Source organism: Canis lupus, chromosome 22 (assembly GCF_048164855.1).
Source record: "Canis lupus baileyi chromosome 22, mCanLup2.hap1, whole genome shotgun sequence".
Lineage (NCBI taxonomy): Eukaryota > Metazoa > Chordata > Mammalia > Carnivora > Canidae > Canis > Canis lupus.
This window is the reverse complement of record NC_132859.1, coordinates 45,668,640-45,681,763: the sequence shown is the minus strand read 5'-3', so window position 1 is coordinate 45,681,763 and position 13,124 is coordinate 45,668,640. Positions and strand designations below refer to the sequence as shown.

The window sequence follows — 13,124 nt, the reverse complement described above, 5'->3', positions numbered from 1 at the left end:
ACCTTGGGTCCTGCCCGCTGGTGTGTGATTTACACCCAGGGCCCCTGGTCCTCGAGGGGAATGCAGTATAGGGATTTCCCTGGAGCTCAGATATGGTGAAGTAGGCCACTTGCCTTAACAGACCAACGATGCAGCTGCTCCCCCACAGGAGGTCAGGGACGCTCTCCTTGTGCCAGAATTCTTGGTTGTGCTTCTTTGTGTGATGATTTGATCATGTATTGTCTGTGCGGGGATCGTGTCTGTCACGCCCACCATTTCACCCCTGGCATCCACAGAGGGCCTGGCAGGTGCACGCAGAACGTATGTCCTGAGGCAGTGTGTAAATGGTTGAGAGGAGGAGCATGGGAGGTGAATCTTTGTTCTGAAGGATGTCAGAGTTGAACACTAAGACAGTCTCTGGAGTCTGCTGGATCTCCCCATCCCCAGTGGTCACTTTCAGTCAACCAGTGAGGTTAATTTTTGCCCAGTACCCCAGTTGTTCATGGAATTAGGCTCATCTCAAATTAGTAATGACTGAATCTACTTGCTAGTTCCATAGTTTTGATCTATTAATTAATGAGGACAAGGACTGTTGTAATGTGTTTTTGCTGTCATTTGAATGTGAATGTGTTTAATATTTCACCCAACAATTCTATTTCCTTGGTCTTTGGAGAACGGTCCTGGGTCTCAGTGTTCATACTTTTGTATGAACTTGTATGTTGTATGAACTTGTATGGCTTGTCCCCAGATGATCATTTCTTTTGGCACGTGAAATCAGCTTGGCAAACATTTGTCAAGTATGTTCTCTGAACAAAAGGCACGGTGCAAGCCCTGAGGCAGAAAGTGAGGTGAATGAGCCTTGACCCCTGCCGTATGGGATAGCACAGTGTTGTGGGGAGTGTTTAGTAAGTAACTGGCTGCCCACATAAGGTAAAATGAAAGATATTCTGTAACAGAGGTGGAAGGCCGCTTCAGCAGAGCCCAGGGTGAGACATGCCTGGGAGGGCTTCTGGATCCTGTGAGACAACAGCCAGAGGCTATGCACATGGGACTTCTGTAAGGCGGTCCACCAGGGTGCTGAGCTTCTGCTCTGCACATGGTATTAAGAACTCAGGGGGACTGGTTGTGCTTCCTTCGGGTTTGGCTTTACTTGCCAGTTCTTAGAAAAACAGGCTGAGACCCAGGGCCTCCACTGAGAACTCAAGATGTGTGGTTTGGCTTTCAAGCATGGAAGGATCTTGTTCCATTTTGCTGCTGGCACAATGGCAGGGAAATGCCCACAGACTTCTAATGCTGTGAAGATATTTAGAGGAGGAATGAAATAGAGGTCCTTGAGGTCCTGATAAGAGATCGTGAAGAGGCCCAAGTAGCCTCATGAAGCCGAGGGAAGAAAAGTCCTGCCTGAATGAAAGAGCAACTCTGGAAGCCTTACGCAGGGCCAGCAGATGCCTCATTCCTTCCCTGCCCAGGCTGGCAAAGCTGCACCTTGGTAGCTAGGATGCGTCAGAGGGTTCCATGAAAAATCTGTATGGAAAACTCTCTGACCCTTTTTTTAGTGGATTACACTGCTTTCTCTTTTCTCCAGTGCCTCATTATTCAAGATTATTTGATGTTCTCCAGCTTTTAAAATAATCATTTTCCGCCTACACAGTACATCCTGTAGAGACATTGAGTTTCCAGTGGGAACAGAGGGGAACACTTCATTCTAAAAATGAAGAAAATAAGCCTCTTTTTATTGGGGGTTGGGGGGACAGAGTGTTAGAGAACTAATGTAACAATATAAGAATTCATTTGTTGTGGCCAAGCTAAAAAAAGGTATAGTGAAAATGTGGTGCATACCACATTGCTTATGCTTATTGCTGTCCCCAGACTCTTCCCTGTGGTCTCCAAACCCTCTTCCCCTACCCCTCTTTATGGTGGTGGTATTTTTAATTACATACATATGTACACACAATGTATTGGTAAATAAAAAATCAAATTTATAGAATATATACATAGGATCCACATGAGAAAAAACATGAACACTTGTTTAAGAGATAGAGCATTGTAGGTTTCATCACCTTTGAAGCTCTTGGGTACTCTTCCCTAACCTGTACCCTTCCTTCTCCCTTAGAGGTAACCACTATCTTAAATTTGTCATTATTATTTCTTTTCTTTTTAATACATTTTAGCACCCATATTGTAGCCCTAGAAAATGTGTTTAGTTTGCAAGTTTTAAATTTTACATAAAGGAATCATACTGTATGGGCTTTTTTTGATATTATAGATATATATAGATATATAGATAAATAGATATCACACACATTATTATGTTCCTAGGATCCATCCATCTTATTGTATACAGCTCTGGTTTGCTTTTTCTGTGTAATCAATTCCGTTTGGTGACAGTGACTGCATGTTTGTTCATTCTGCTGTTGAAGGATGTTTGGGCTCATGCTGCCTCATCCCCACCCCCTCATGCCCTGGCCTGCTCCTGGCCCTGAGGGAGTGAGAGTCTGGTGTATATTGGGAAGCTTGGCTGTAGGCATATACTCCGGAGAGCTGCTACTGGGTTGGTCATACAATGATAAACTGGTTTTCAAAGGGGTCAGATAAATGTACACACATTGTTGGTCCCACCAACAGGATACAGAAGTTGCATTTGTTCTCCTTCCTCTCTAGGGTTTGATCTTGACAGATTCTTTTTTACCAGTTTAATGTTTGTGACATGGTAACTGATGGTGGTTTTATTTGCTTCTCCCTGGTTACTATAAATTTAAGGATATTTCTCCTTCTGTTAAGTGTCTCTTCTAGTTTTTTGCCCATTTTTCTGTTGGGTTTTTGGTCTTTTCAAACTGATTTGAGGAGTTCTTCATATATTCCAGATATGTTCCATATTAGTTACATGAAAACATCTTCCCCCAGTTTAGGACTTACCCATTTTCTTCTTTTTTTAAACAAATACTCATTTCATGAACAGAAATTCTTAGATTTAACATAGGCAGATTTTATGAATTGTTCTTTACAGATTGGCTTTTTAAATCTTATTTACGAGATGCTTTCTAATTCTGGGATAATTAAAGGCACATTCTTATATTGTCTCCTAAAATGCTTATATGTAAATCCCTAGTCTTCTTGGAATTCATCTTTGGTGTAGGGTGTTAGATTCATGTAATTTTCATGTGGGTATCAAATAGTTCCATAAAACATTGTTACTTTCAGTTTGTTTGGACGTAGCAAATATTATTAGCTCGTAATTCTTTCCTTTAGATCTTTCATGGTCTGCCTGAAGCACATCCTGTAGTGGGGCCTTGGGTGGCCAACTGACTTGTTTTGTCTAATTCATCTTCATTTTGAAAAGTGTTTTTTTGCTGGGTTTAAAATTCCAGATTGACAGTCACTTTTTCTTAACACATCGAAGTTGGTGTTCTATCATTTTTCGCTTCCACTGTTGCTGCTGAAAATCCAGCTGTCAGCTTTATATTTTATTCTTTGTGGGGAATCCCTCTTTTGTCTCAGAGTGCTTTTAAGATCTCTTTAGTGTCATGCAGTATTTCTGTGTGCCAGGTGTGGGTTTTGTTGGGCTTCCTGGAACTGAGGCTTGGTGTCTTTCATCACTTCTCAGATACTATCAGATATTTTTGTCTTCAACATCTCCCCCTGCCCTTTTTCTGTTCTGGAACTTGATTTATATATTTATTATCCTCCACATTGCATAAGCTGTTTCTGTAGTTTTCCTGTTTCTCTGTCCTGATTTCCTCTCTTTATCTTTTTTTTTTTTTTTTTAAGATTTTATTTATTCATTCATGAGAGAAACAGAGAGAGGCAGAGACACAGGCAGAGGGAGAAGCAGGCTCCAGGCAGGGATCCTGATGTGGGACTCAAACCCAGGACTCCAGGACCATGCCCTGGGCCAAAGGCAGACACTAAACCGCTGAGCTATCCAGGGATCCGATCCCTCTTTATCTAGATTTTTAATTTCAACTGTTATATTTTTAATTTTTAGAAATTCAGCTTCTTTTGGAGATCTTCATCATTTGTTAGTCTTCTGCTACTTATTCATTGCTTAATCCCTCTTAAGCATACTAAACATGCTTATTTTTCTCTTCCTTGCTGGTATTTCCAGTCTCTGAACCTTTGCAGAGGTTGTGTGGTTTCTTCTGGATTCTAATTCTTCGTGCATTCTTTGTGTGTTTTGTAATTTTTTTACTGCTAGCTCCTGGTATTTTATCTGTGGGGGATAATTTGAAGCCTGGATTGACACTGAATTTCTCCACAGAGAATTTGCATTTCATTCTGTTACGGACCTGGAGGAACAGTCAGTCCTGAATCACATTAAACTAAAATCTCCCCACGAGGTTTTAGGCAACACACTTAGCGTGAATCCTGGCTGTGAGGCCTAGCTCATGGTTACAGATTCTCAGGGCTGTGATGTTTTTTATGCTTTACTCCCAGGATCCAGGCTTGAGGTGGGTGGGCAGTTTGGCTCACTGCCCTGGGGCCTGGGACATAGCAGTAGTTCTTCTTTTTTGCCTGAGGGTAACAGCCGCTGGCATTTCAGCTTCCTGTGCTGGGGAAATGGTCTCCTGTTAGACTTCTCATTTCAAACCATTTTTGTTTTTCTTTCTCCACACCTCAGAGCCTACAAAAAGTAGTGTTCATGATTCCTGAGGTCCCTCTGGTACCTTTGAGTAAAGCTGGCTGCGGAGCTTGCAGCACTTTTCTGGCTTCCTGCTTTGCCCTAGGTGGTGATCTTTAAGTAGTCCTTTATCTTTGGGCAGTTTTTTGTGGTATTTTGAAAGATCTGTTATAATTTATTCCTCATTTGTATTTGTTTTCAGCAAGAGGTACATTTCAGGCATGCACATTGTGGCCTGTTTGTTGTCTTGAGCTCTGGGGCTTGGTGTTTTGGGCTGCAGAGAGGTGTTGGTGGGATGCCATGACTTACCTGCTTTTCATTTTCCAGCACTCCGAGAGATGCTGCATAACCACTCCTTTGTGGGCTGCGTGAATCCTCAGTGGGCCCTGGCTCAGCATCAGACGAAGTTATACCTTCTCAACACCACCAAATTGAGGTAAATGAGTGAGTCATGACAGAAGCAGGCCTGCTAGAAGAATGGTTCTCAAAGCACAGGCACCAAAAGCTAGGAACAGCGTTATGAGGTGTTTGGAAAGGTCCCAGACTTGGGGGACAGAGGGTTTCAAATCCAGGCTCAGGCATTTACCATTTATGTCATTATGGACAATGTACTTTCTTGAACTATGTCTCAGATTTCCCATCTACAAGATTTAGAAATTACTACTTAGCTTGCAGGGTTTTGTGAGGGTAGAAAATGACAGGGAAGCCTAATGTTTGGTAGGTTCTTGGTCCTTACTAAACATTGACGACTGTGGTTGAACCAGGTGTTGACGGGCTTAGTGCCAGTAGAGAATTCTAGCATCTGCTATGTGCAGCACGGTACTGTGGGATGCAAGAGAAAGAGGACCTAAGGCCCCCTTTCTTCCTTAGGGAATGTAGCCAAGGCTTACTCTCACCTTGAGTAAGGCGAGAGTTACCACATGAGCCAGAAGGGCTGACAACCATGGGAGGGGTGATCTCAGTGGTGCTATTTGCCCAGCCCATAGCCAGCAACCTTTCTATTGATTGTTTCCAGAGACCTTGGTGGATGAGCTCCTAGTGAGTCTAGAACCTGTATTAAATATGTTCTCAGGGATACCTGGGTGACTCATGGTTGAGCATCTGCCTTTGGCTCTCAGGTCATGATCCCAGAGTCCTGGGATCAAGTCCCACATCAGGATCCCTGCATGGAGCCTACTTGTCTGCCTATGTCTCTGCCTCTCTCTGTCTCTCATGAATAAATAAATAAAATCATAAATAAATAAATAAATAAATAAATAAATAAATAAATAAATAAATAAAATCTTAAAAAAAAATGTTCTCAAATAGGTGGCACAGATGGGACATGTATTAGACATCACCTGTCCTCTGTGGGACCCTTTCCCATCAGCCCTGTTGTTGCCTCAGTGCTTTCTTGAGCCAGTGAGCAAGGGAGCTGCCTTATGTTGCTTGGGGGTGGCACACAAGATAAAAACCAATTTGATGTCCCTCACCTAGAAACTGCCCTGGTCCAGAGCTGACTGTTGGCACACATGCATCTTTGCATCCCAGGACTCACCCTTTTTAGCCCTTTGGTGCAGCTCTGTTCAAGGTCTATCATCTTTGAGAATCCTTTGGCTTATGCACTGGGCTCTCTTATTAATATGTTGGCAATTCAGCTATCTTTGTTCTTTCTTTTCCAGCATATAAGTACATTTCTAGACTACAAATCCCATTGTGTTCAGATTATTTCATTTTACAAACAATGCCAGGCCAGTCCCAGAATTTCAGTTTTTAATAAATGTGAGTGATTTCCCAGTGAGAAAGTAAAAGAAACAGATGGAGAACCAAGATCAGAGTGCAGTACCTGGATTCAGCTCTTCCCTTTTCAACCTTATTAACTCTGACCTGGGACAAGTCAGGTACTCACTGGGTACCTCAGTTTCCCCACTATAGTGCCAGTGTAGCAGATGCCTTGTCTACTTTGATTGATAATGAGAACAAGTTTTTAAATAGACCACTGTGGTCCGTATTGCCTAAAAACTAGAAAGTACCATTTATTTCAGCACTATGTTGTATAAGGAGGTCAGTGTGTTGCATACTTCACAGCTGCTTCTGGAATGTTGCCAGCTAGTGCTTCATCGTACACTGTACACCGGGGTGGTCTAATTCTGCCTTGGGTGTCCTGGTGATTATTTAGTAAGTCTCCTGCCTTCCCTATACACACCGTACCATTTTTAATGGTAATTGTAAAGAAAAAGAAAAAAAGGTGATTTATAGGATTCTTTGTAAGTGGGGGGAAAAGATAAGCAAACAAAACTCTTAAATTTCACCTACGGGGTGCGTTCAACAGCTTTTAACCGCCAGTGGGTGGGACAGAGCATGGGTGACTTAGAGACTTAGATCTAGTGCTCTGAGCCCTGGCTGGAGGCCGCCAGCTGAAGCCCTGGCTGGAGCTTGCTGTGGGGCCCAGTTCCTGAGAGCCTACAGCCTGTCAGGAAGCCTCCACAGCAGGCAGAACCGTCCCTTTCTCCCATTCATGTTTCAGGGGTTATTTCTCCTATTTGCAATGACTGCTTGGATCTCAGGCATGGATTGAGCATTTCCTTAAAGTCACTTCATTTTTATTTTTCAGTGAAGAACTGTTCTATCAGATACTCATTTATGATTTTGCCAATTTTGGTGTTCTGAGGCTCTCGGTAAGTGTATTTCCCGCTTCTCACTGCTGAAACTTCCAACGCCTGGTCATTTCTGAAAATAATCGCTCTATCCTAATATCTGATTTGTAGTATATTAGATTTTCTTAAATATGTTTAGGATAGTTTCTGTATTGCACGATTTGCATTTGGAAGTATCTTTAGTTGTAACACAGGTTTATACAAAGCAGAATAGTCATTTGGTAGCCAGCTTTTTTTTTTTTTTTTTTTAAGATTTGTTTATTCATGAGAGAGAGGCAGAGACATAGGCAGAGGGAGAAGCAGGCTCCTTGTGGCGAGCCCAATGCAGGACTCAGTCCCAGGACCCCAGGATCACGCCCTGAGCCAAAGGCAGTTGCTCAACCACTGAACTACCCAAGGGCCCCTGGTAGCCAGCTTAAACAAATGTGTATTATTATGTAGGTTAATATATATCTACTTAAGAAAACTTGTAAAGTGATAAAAGTAGAAATAAACATCCTCTAAACCCTGTAACCCAAAAACAGCCAACCCCAGTTGACAGTATTAGGGCATTTCTTCCAAGACCTTTTCATGTTTAATTTTAATTTAAAATTAAAATCAGACTGCTTATCTATATAGTTTCATACTATCTTTGTTACAGCTAACATACTCTACAAAAAAGACTTCTGGGATTTTTATTGGGATTGTCATGAATCTCCAGATCAATTTGGGGAGGAAATCTTTTGTTAGATTTATCCCTTAGTATCTCACTTTTTTTGTTGTTGTTGTTGCTATTATGCATGGCATTATTTATTTATTTATTTATTTATTTAGATTTTATTTATTCACGAGGAACACAGAGAGGCAGACATAGGTAGAGGGAGAAGCAGGGTCCCTGTGGGGAGCCCGATGTGGGACTTGATCCCCAGACCTGGGATCACGCCCTGAGCTGAAGGCAGACACTTATCCACTGAGCCACCCAGGCGTCCCTATACGTGTCATTTTAAAAATTGTCCAGTTGTTTGTTGTTAGTATATAGAAACACAAGTGTTTGTGTATATTAATCTTGTACCTTGCAGCTTTGCCAAACTCACTTAGTAATTCTCATAGCTTTCTTATAGATTCCATCAGTATCTACATAGATGATCATGGTCTCTGTGAATAAAGACAGTTTTATTTTCCCTGTCCAACCTGGATCGCTTTTTTTCTCTCTTGCCTGGTTACACTGGCTAGACCAATGTTGAATAGAAGTGGTAAGGGGGCACCTGGGTGGCTCAGTGGTTGAGCGTCTGCCTTCAGCTCAGGGTGTGATCCCGCAGTCCTGGGATCGAGTGCCACATTGGGCTCCCCACAGGGAGCCTGCTTCTCCCTCTGCTCTCTCTGTGTCTCTCATGAATAAATAAGTAAAATATTTTAAAAAGTGGTAAGGATGGAAATTGTTCTCTTGTTCCTGATCATAGGGGAAAACACATTCAGTCTTTCAAAATTAAGTATGCTTTCCGCCGTAGGTAGAGAGGAGATGGCCTTCATGAAGTTGCGGAAGTTCCCTGTTTCTTGTTTGCTTAGAGTTGTTTTTATTTGGGAATGGATATTGGGTTTTTTCAAATGCTTTTTTTGCATCTCTGTTAAGATAATTGCATGGTGTTCTTTTTTAATTTGTCAATATATTACATCTTCATGTTAAAAACCAATCTTGCATTCCTGGATGAACCCTGCTTGTATGTGATATATCACCCTTTGTATAAATTATTGAAATTGACTTGCTAGAATTTTGTATACACTTGCTACATTTATGTTTATGAAGGATACTCCTTTTTTTTCCTTGTAGTCTTTGTCTGGTTTTGGTATTAGCGTAATGCTGGCTTCATAGAATGAGTTGGGAGGTATCCTCTACTCTTCCATCTTCTGAAAGAGTTTGTGTAGAACTAGTGTTTATTTCCTAAATGTCTGGTAGAATTCATCAGTGAATGAAGCCATCGGGGCCTGGAGATTTCCTATGAGAAGGTTTTTAATTACAAATTCAGTTTCTTTCACAAATAACTAATTCAGGTTATCTTTTTCCTCTCGATAGAGCTTTGGTTTGGTTTCTTTCAAGGAATTTGTCCATTAAAGTTTTCACATTTATTGGCATGAAATTGTTCATAATATTTTTCATAATTCTTTTAATGTTTAGATTCTCTCTCATTCCTAATATTGGCAATGTGTATCCTCTCATTTTAACCTAATCAGTCTGGCTAGACGTTTACCAGTTTTATTGATCTCAAAAGAACCGACTTTTGGTTTCATAGATTTCTCTCTATTCTTTTTCTGTTTTTTATCTCATTGATATTTACTCTGATCTTTATTACTTCTTTTCTATTTATTTTGGGTTTAATTTACTCTTTTGTTTCAAATTTCTTAAGGTGGAAGCTGAGATCACCTTTTGACATTTTTCTTCTTTTCTTTTTTTTTTAATAAATTTATTTTTTATTGGTGTTCAATTTGCCAACATACAGAATAACAGCCAGTGCTCATCCTGTCAAGTGCCCCCCTCAGTGCCCGCCACCCAGTCACCGCCACCCCCCACCCTCCTCCCCTTCCACCACCCCTAGTTCATTTCCCAGAGTTAGGAGTCTTCATGTTCTGTCTCCTTTTCTGATATTTCCTATCCATTTCTTCTCCCTTCCCTTCTATTCCCTTTCACCATTATTTATATTCCCCAAATGAATGAGAACATATAATGTTTGTCCTTCTCCAATTGACTTACTTCACTCAGCATAATACCCTCCAGTTCCATCCACGTTGAAGCAAATGGTGGGGATTTGTCATTTCTAATGGCTGAGGAATATTCCATTGTATACATAGACCACATCTTTTTTATCCATTCATCTTCCGATGGACATCGTTTGGCTATTGTGGACATTGCTGCTAGAAACATTGGGGTGCAGGTGTCCCGGCATTTCATTGCATCTGTATCTTTGGGGTAAATCCCCAACAGTGCAATTGCTGGGTCGTAGGGCAGGTCTATTTTTAACTGTTTGAGGAACCTCCACACAGTTTTCCAGAGTGGCTGCACCAGTTCACATTCCCACCAACAGTGTATGAGGGTTCCCTTTTCTCCACATCCTCTCCAACATTTGTGGTTTCCTGCCTTGTTAATTTGCCCCATTCTCACTGGGGTGAGGTGGGATCTCATTGTGGTTTTGATTTGTATTTCCCTGATGGCAAGTGATGCAGAGCATTTTCTCATATGCATGTTGGCCATGTCTATGTCTTCCTCTGTGAGATTTCTGTTCATGTCTTTTGCTCATTTCATGATTGGATTGTTTGTTTCTTTGGTGTTGAGTTTAAGAAGTTCTTTATAGATCTTGGACTCTAGCCCTTTATCTGATACGTCATTTGCAAATAGCTTCTCCCATTCTGTAGGTTGTCTTTTAGCTTTGTTGACTGTATCCTTTGCTGTGCAAAAGCTTCTTATCTTGATGAAGTCCCAATAGTTCAGTTTTGCTTTTGTTTCTTTTGCCTTCGTGGATGTATCTTGCAAGAAGTTACTGTGGCCGAGTTCAAAAAGGGTGTTGCCTGTGTTCTCCTCTAGGATTTTGATGGAATCTTGTCTCACATTTAGATCTTTCATCCATTTTGAGTTTATCTTTGTGTATGGTGAAAGAGAGTGGTCTAGTTTCATTCTTCTGCACGTGGATGTCCCTTTTCCCAGCACCATTTATTGAAGAGACTGTCTTTCTTCCAGTGGATAGTCTTTCCTCCTTTATCGAATATTAGTTGACCATAAAGTTGAGGGTCCACTTCTGGGTTCTCTGTTCTGTTCCATTAATCTATGTGTCTGTTTTTGTGCCAGTACCACACTGTCTTGATGACCACAGCTTTGTAGTACAACCTGAAATCTGGCATTGTGATGCCCCCAGATACGGTTTTTTTTTTTTTTTAAATTCCCCTGGCTATTCGGGGTCTTTTCTGATTGCACACAAATCTTAAAATAATTTGTTCTAACTCTCTGAAGAAAGTCCATGGTATTTTGATAGGGATTGCATTAAACGTGTAAATTGCCCTGGGTAACATTGACATTTTCACAGTATTAATTCTGCCAATCCATGAGCATGGAATATTTTTCCATCTCTTTGTGTCTTCCTCAATTTCTTTCAGAAGTGTTCTATAGTTTTTAGGGTATAGATCCTTTACCTCTTTGGTTAGGTTTATTCCTAGGTATCTTATGCTTTTGGGTGCAATTGCAAATGGGATTGACTCCTTAATTTTTCTTTCTTCAGTCTCATTGTTAGTGTATAGAAATGCCACTGACTTCTGGGCATTGATTTTGTATCCTGCTACACTGCCAAATTACTGTATGAGTTCTAGCAATCTGGGGGTGGAGGCTTTTGGGTTTTCTATGTACAGTATCATGTCATCGGCGAAGAGGGAGAGTTTGACTTCTTCTTTGCCAATTTGAATGCCTTTAATGTCTTTTTGTTGTCTGATTGCTGAGGCTAGGACTTCCAGTACTATGTTGAATAGCAGTGGTGAGAGTGGACATCCCTGTCTTGTTCCTGATCTTAGGGGAAAGGCTCCCAGTGCTTCCCCATTGAGAATGATATTTGCTGTGGGCTTTTCATAGATGGCTTTTAAGATGTCGAGGAATGTTCCCTCTATCCCTACACTCTGAAGAGTTTTGATCAGGAATGGATGCTGTATTTTGTCAAATGCTTTCTCTGCATCCAATGGGAGGATCATATGGTTCTTGGTTTTTCTCTTGCTGATATGATGAATCACATTGATTGTTTTACGAGTGTTGAACCAGCCTTGCACCCCGGGGATAAATCCTACTTGGTCATGGTGAATAATTTTCTTAATGTACTGTTGGATCCTATTGGCTAGTATCTTGTTGAGAATTTTTGCATCCATGTTCATCAGGATATTGGTCTGTAATTCTCCTTTTTGGTGGGGTCTTTGTCTGGTTTTGGAATTAAGGTGATGCTGGCCTCATAGAACGAATTTGGAAGTACTCCATCTCTTTCTATCTTTCCAAACAGCTTTAGTAGAATAGGTATGGTTTCTTCTTTAAATGTTTGATAGAATTCCCCAGGGAAGCCATCTGGCCCTGGACTCTTGTGTCTTGGGAGGTTTTTGATGACTGCTTCAATTTCCTCCCTGGTTGTTGGCCTGTTTAGGTTTTTCTATTTATTCCTGTTCCAGTTTTGGTAGTTTGTGGCTTCCCAGGAATGCGTCCATTCCTTCTAGATTGCCTAATTTATTGGCGTATAGCTGTTCATAATATGTTTTAAAATCGTTTGTATTTCCTTGGTGTTGGTAGTGATCTCTCCTTTCTCATTCATGATTTTATTAATTTGAGTCTCCTCTCTCTTCTTTTTAATAAGGCTGGCTAATGGTTTATCTATCTCATTAATTCTTTCAAAGAACCAACTCCTGGTTCTGTTGATCTGTTCCACAGTTCTTCTGGTCTCGATTTCGTTGAGTTCTGCTCGAATCTTTATTAACTCTCTTCTTCTCCTGGGCGTAGGGTCCATCTGCTGTTTTTTCTCTAGCTCCTTTATGTGTAAGGTTAGCTTTTGTATTTGAGTTCTTTCCAGTTTTTGAATGGATGCTTGTATTGCGATGTATACATCGGACTCCGGACTGCTTTTGCTGCATCCCAAAGATTTTGAACGGTTGTATCTTCATTCTCATTAGTTTCCATGAATCCTTTTAATTCTTCCTTAATTTCCTGGTTGACCCTTTCATCTTTTAGCAGGATGGTCCTTAACCTCCACGTGTTTGAGGTCCTTCCAAACTTCTTGTTGTGATTTAGTTCTAATTTCAAGGCATTATGGTCTGAGAATATGCAGGGGACCATCCCAATCTTTTGGTATCGGTTAAGACCTGATTTGTGACCCAGTATGTGGTTTATTCTGGAGAAAGTTCCA

General features: G+C 41.0%; 1 protein-coding gene across 7 annotated transcripts in view; it reads left to right on the top strand.

Annotated features, from left to right (window-relative positions):
* The window catches only part of MLH1 (mutL homolog 1), a 49,036-nt gene that overhangs the window by 29,393 nt on the left and 6,519 nt on the right, over nucleotides 1-13,124 (top strand). For all 7 annotated transcript variants that reach the window (XM_072793396.1, XM_072793398.1, XM_072793399.1 and 4 more), the window contains 2 exons: nucleotides 4,925-5,033; nucleotides 7,191-7,254. In XM_072793396.1, the coding sequence (XP_072649497.1) occupies nucleotides 4,925-5,033; nucleotides 7,191-7,254 (173 nt within the window). The remainder of the gene's footprint in view (nucleotides 1-4,924; nucleotides 5,034-7,190; nucleotides 7,255-13,124) is intronic.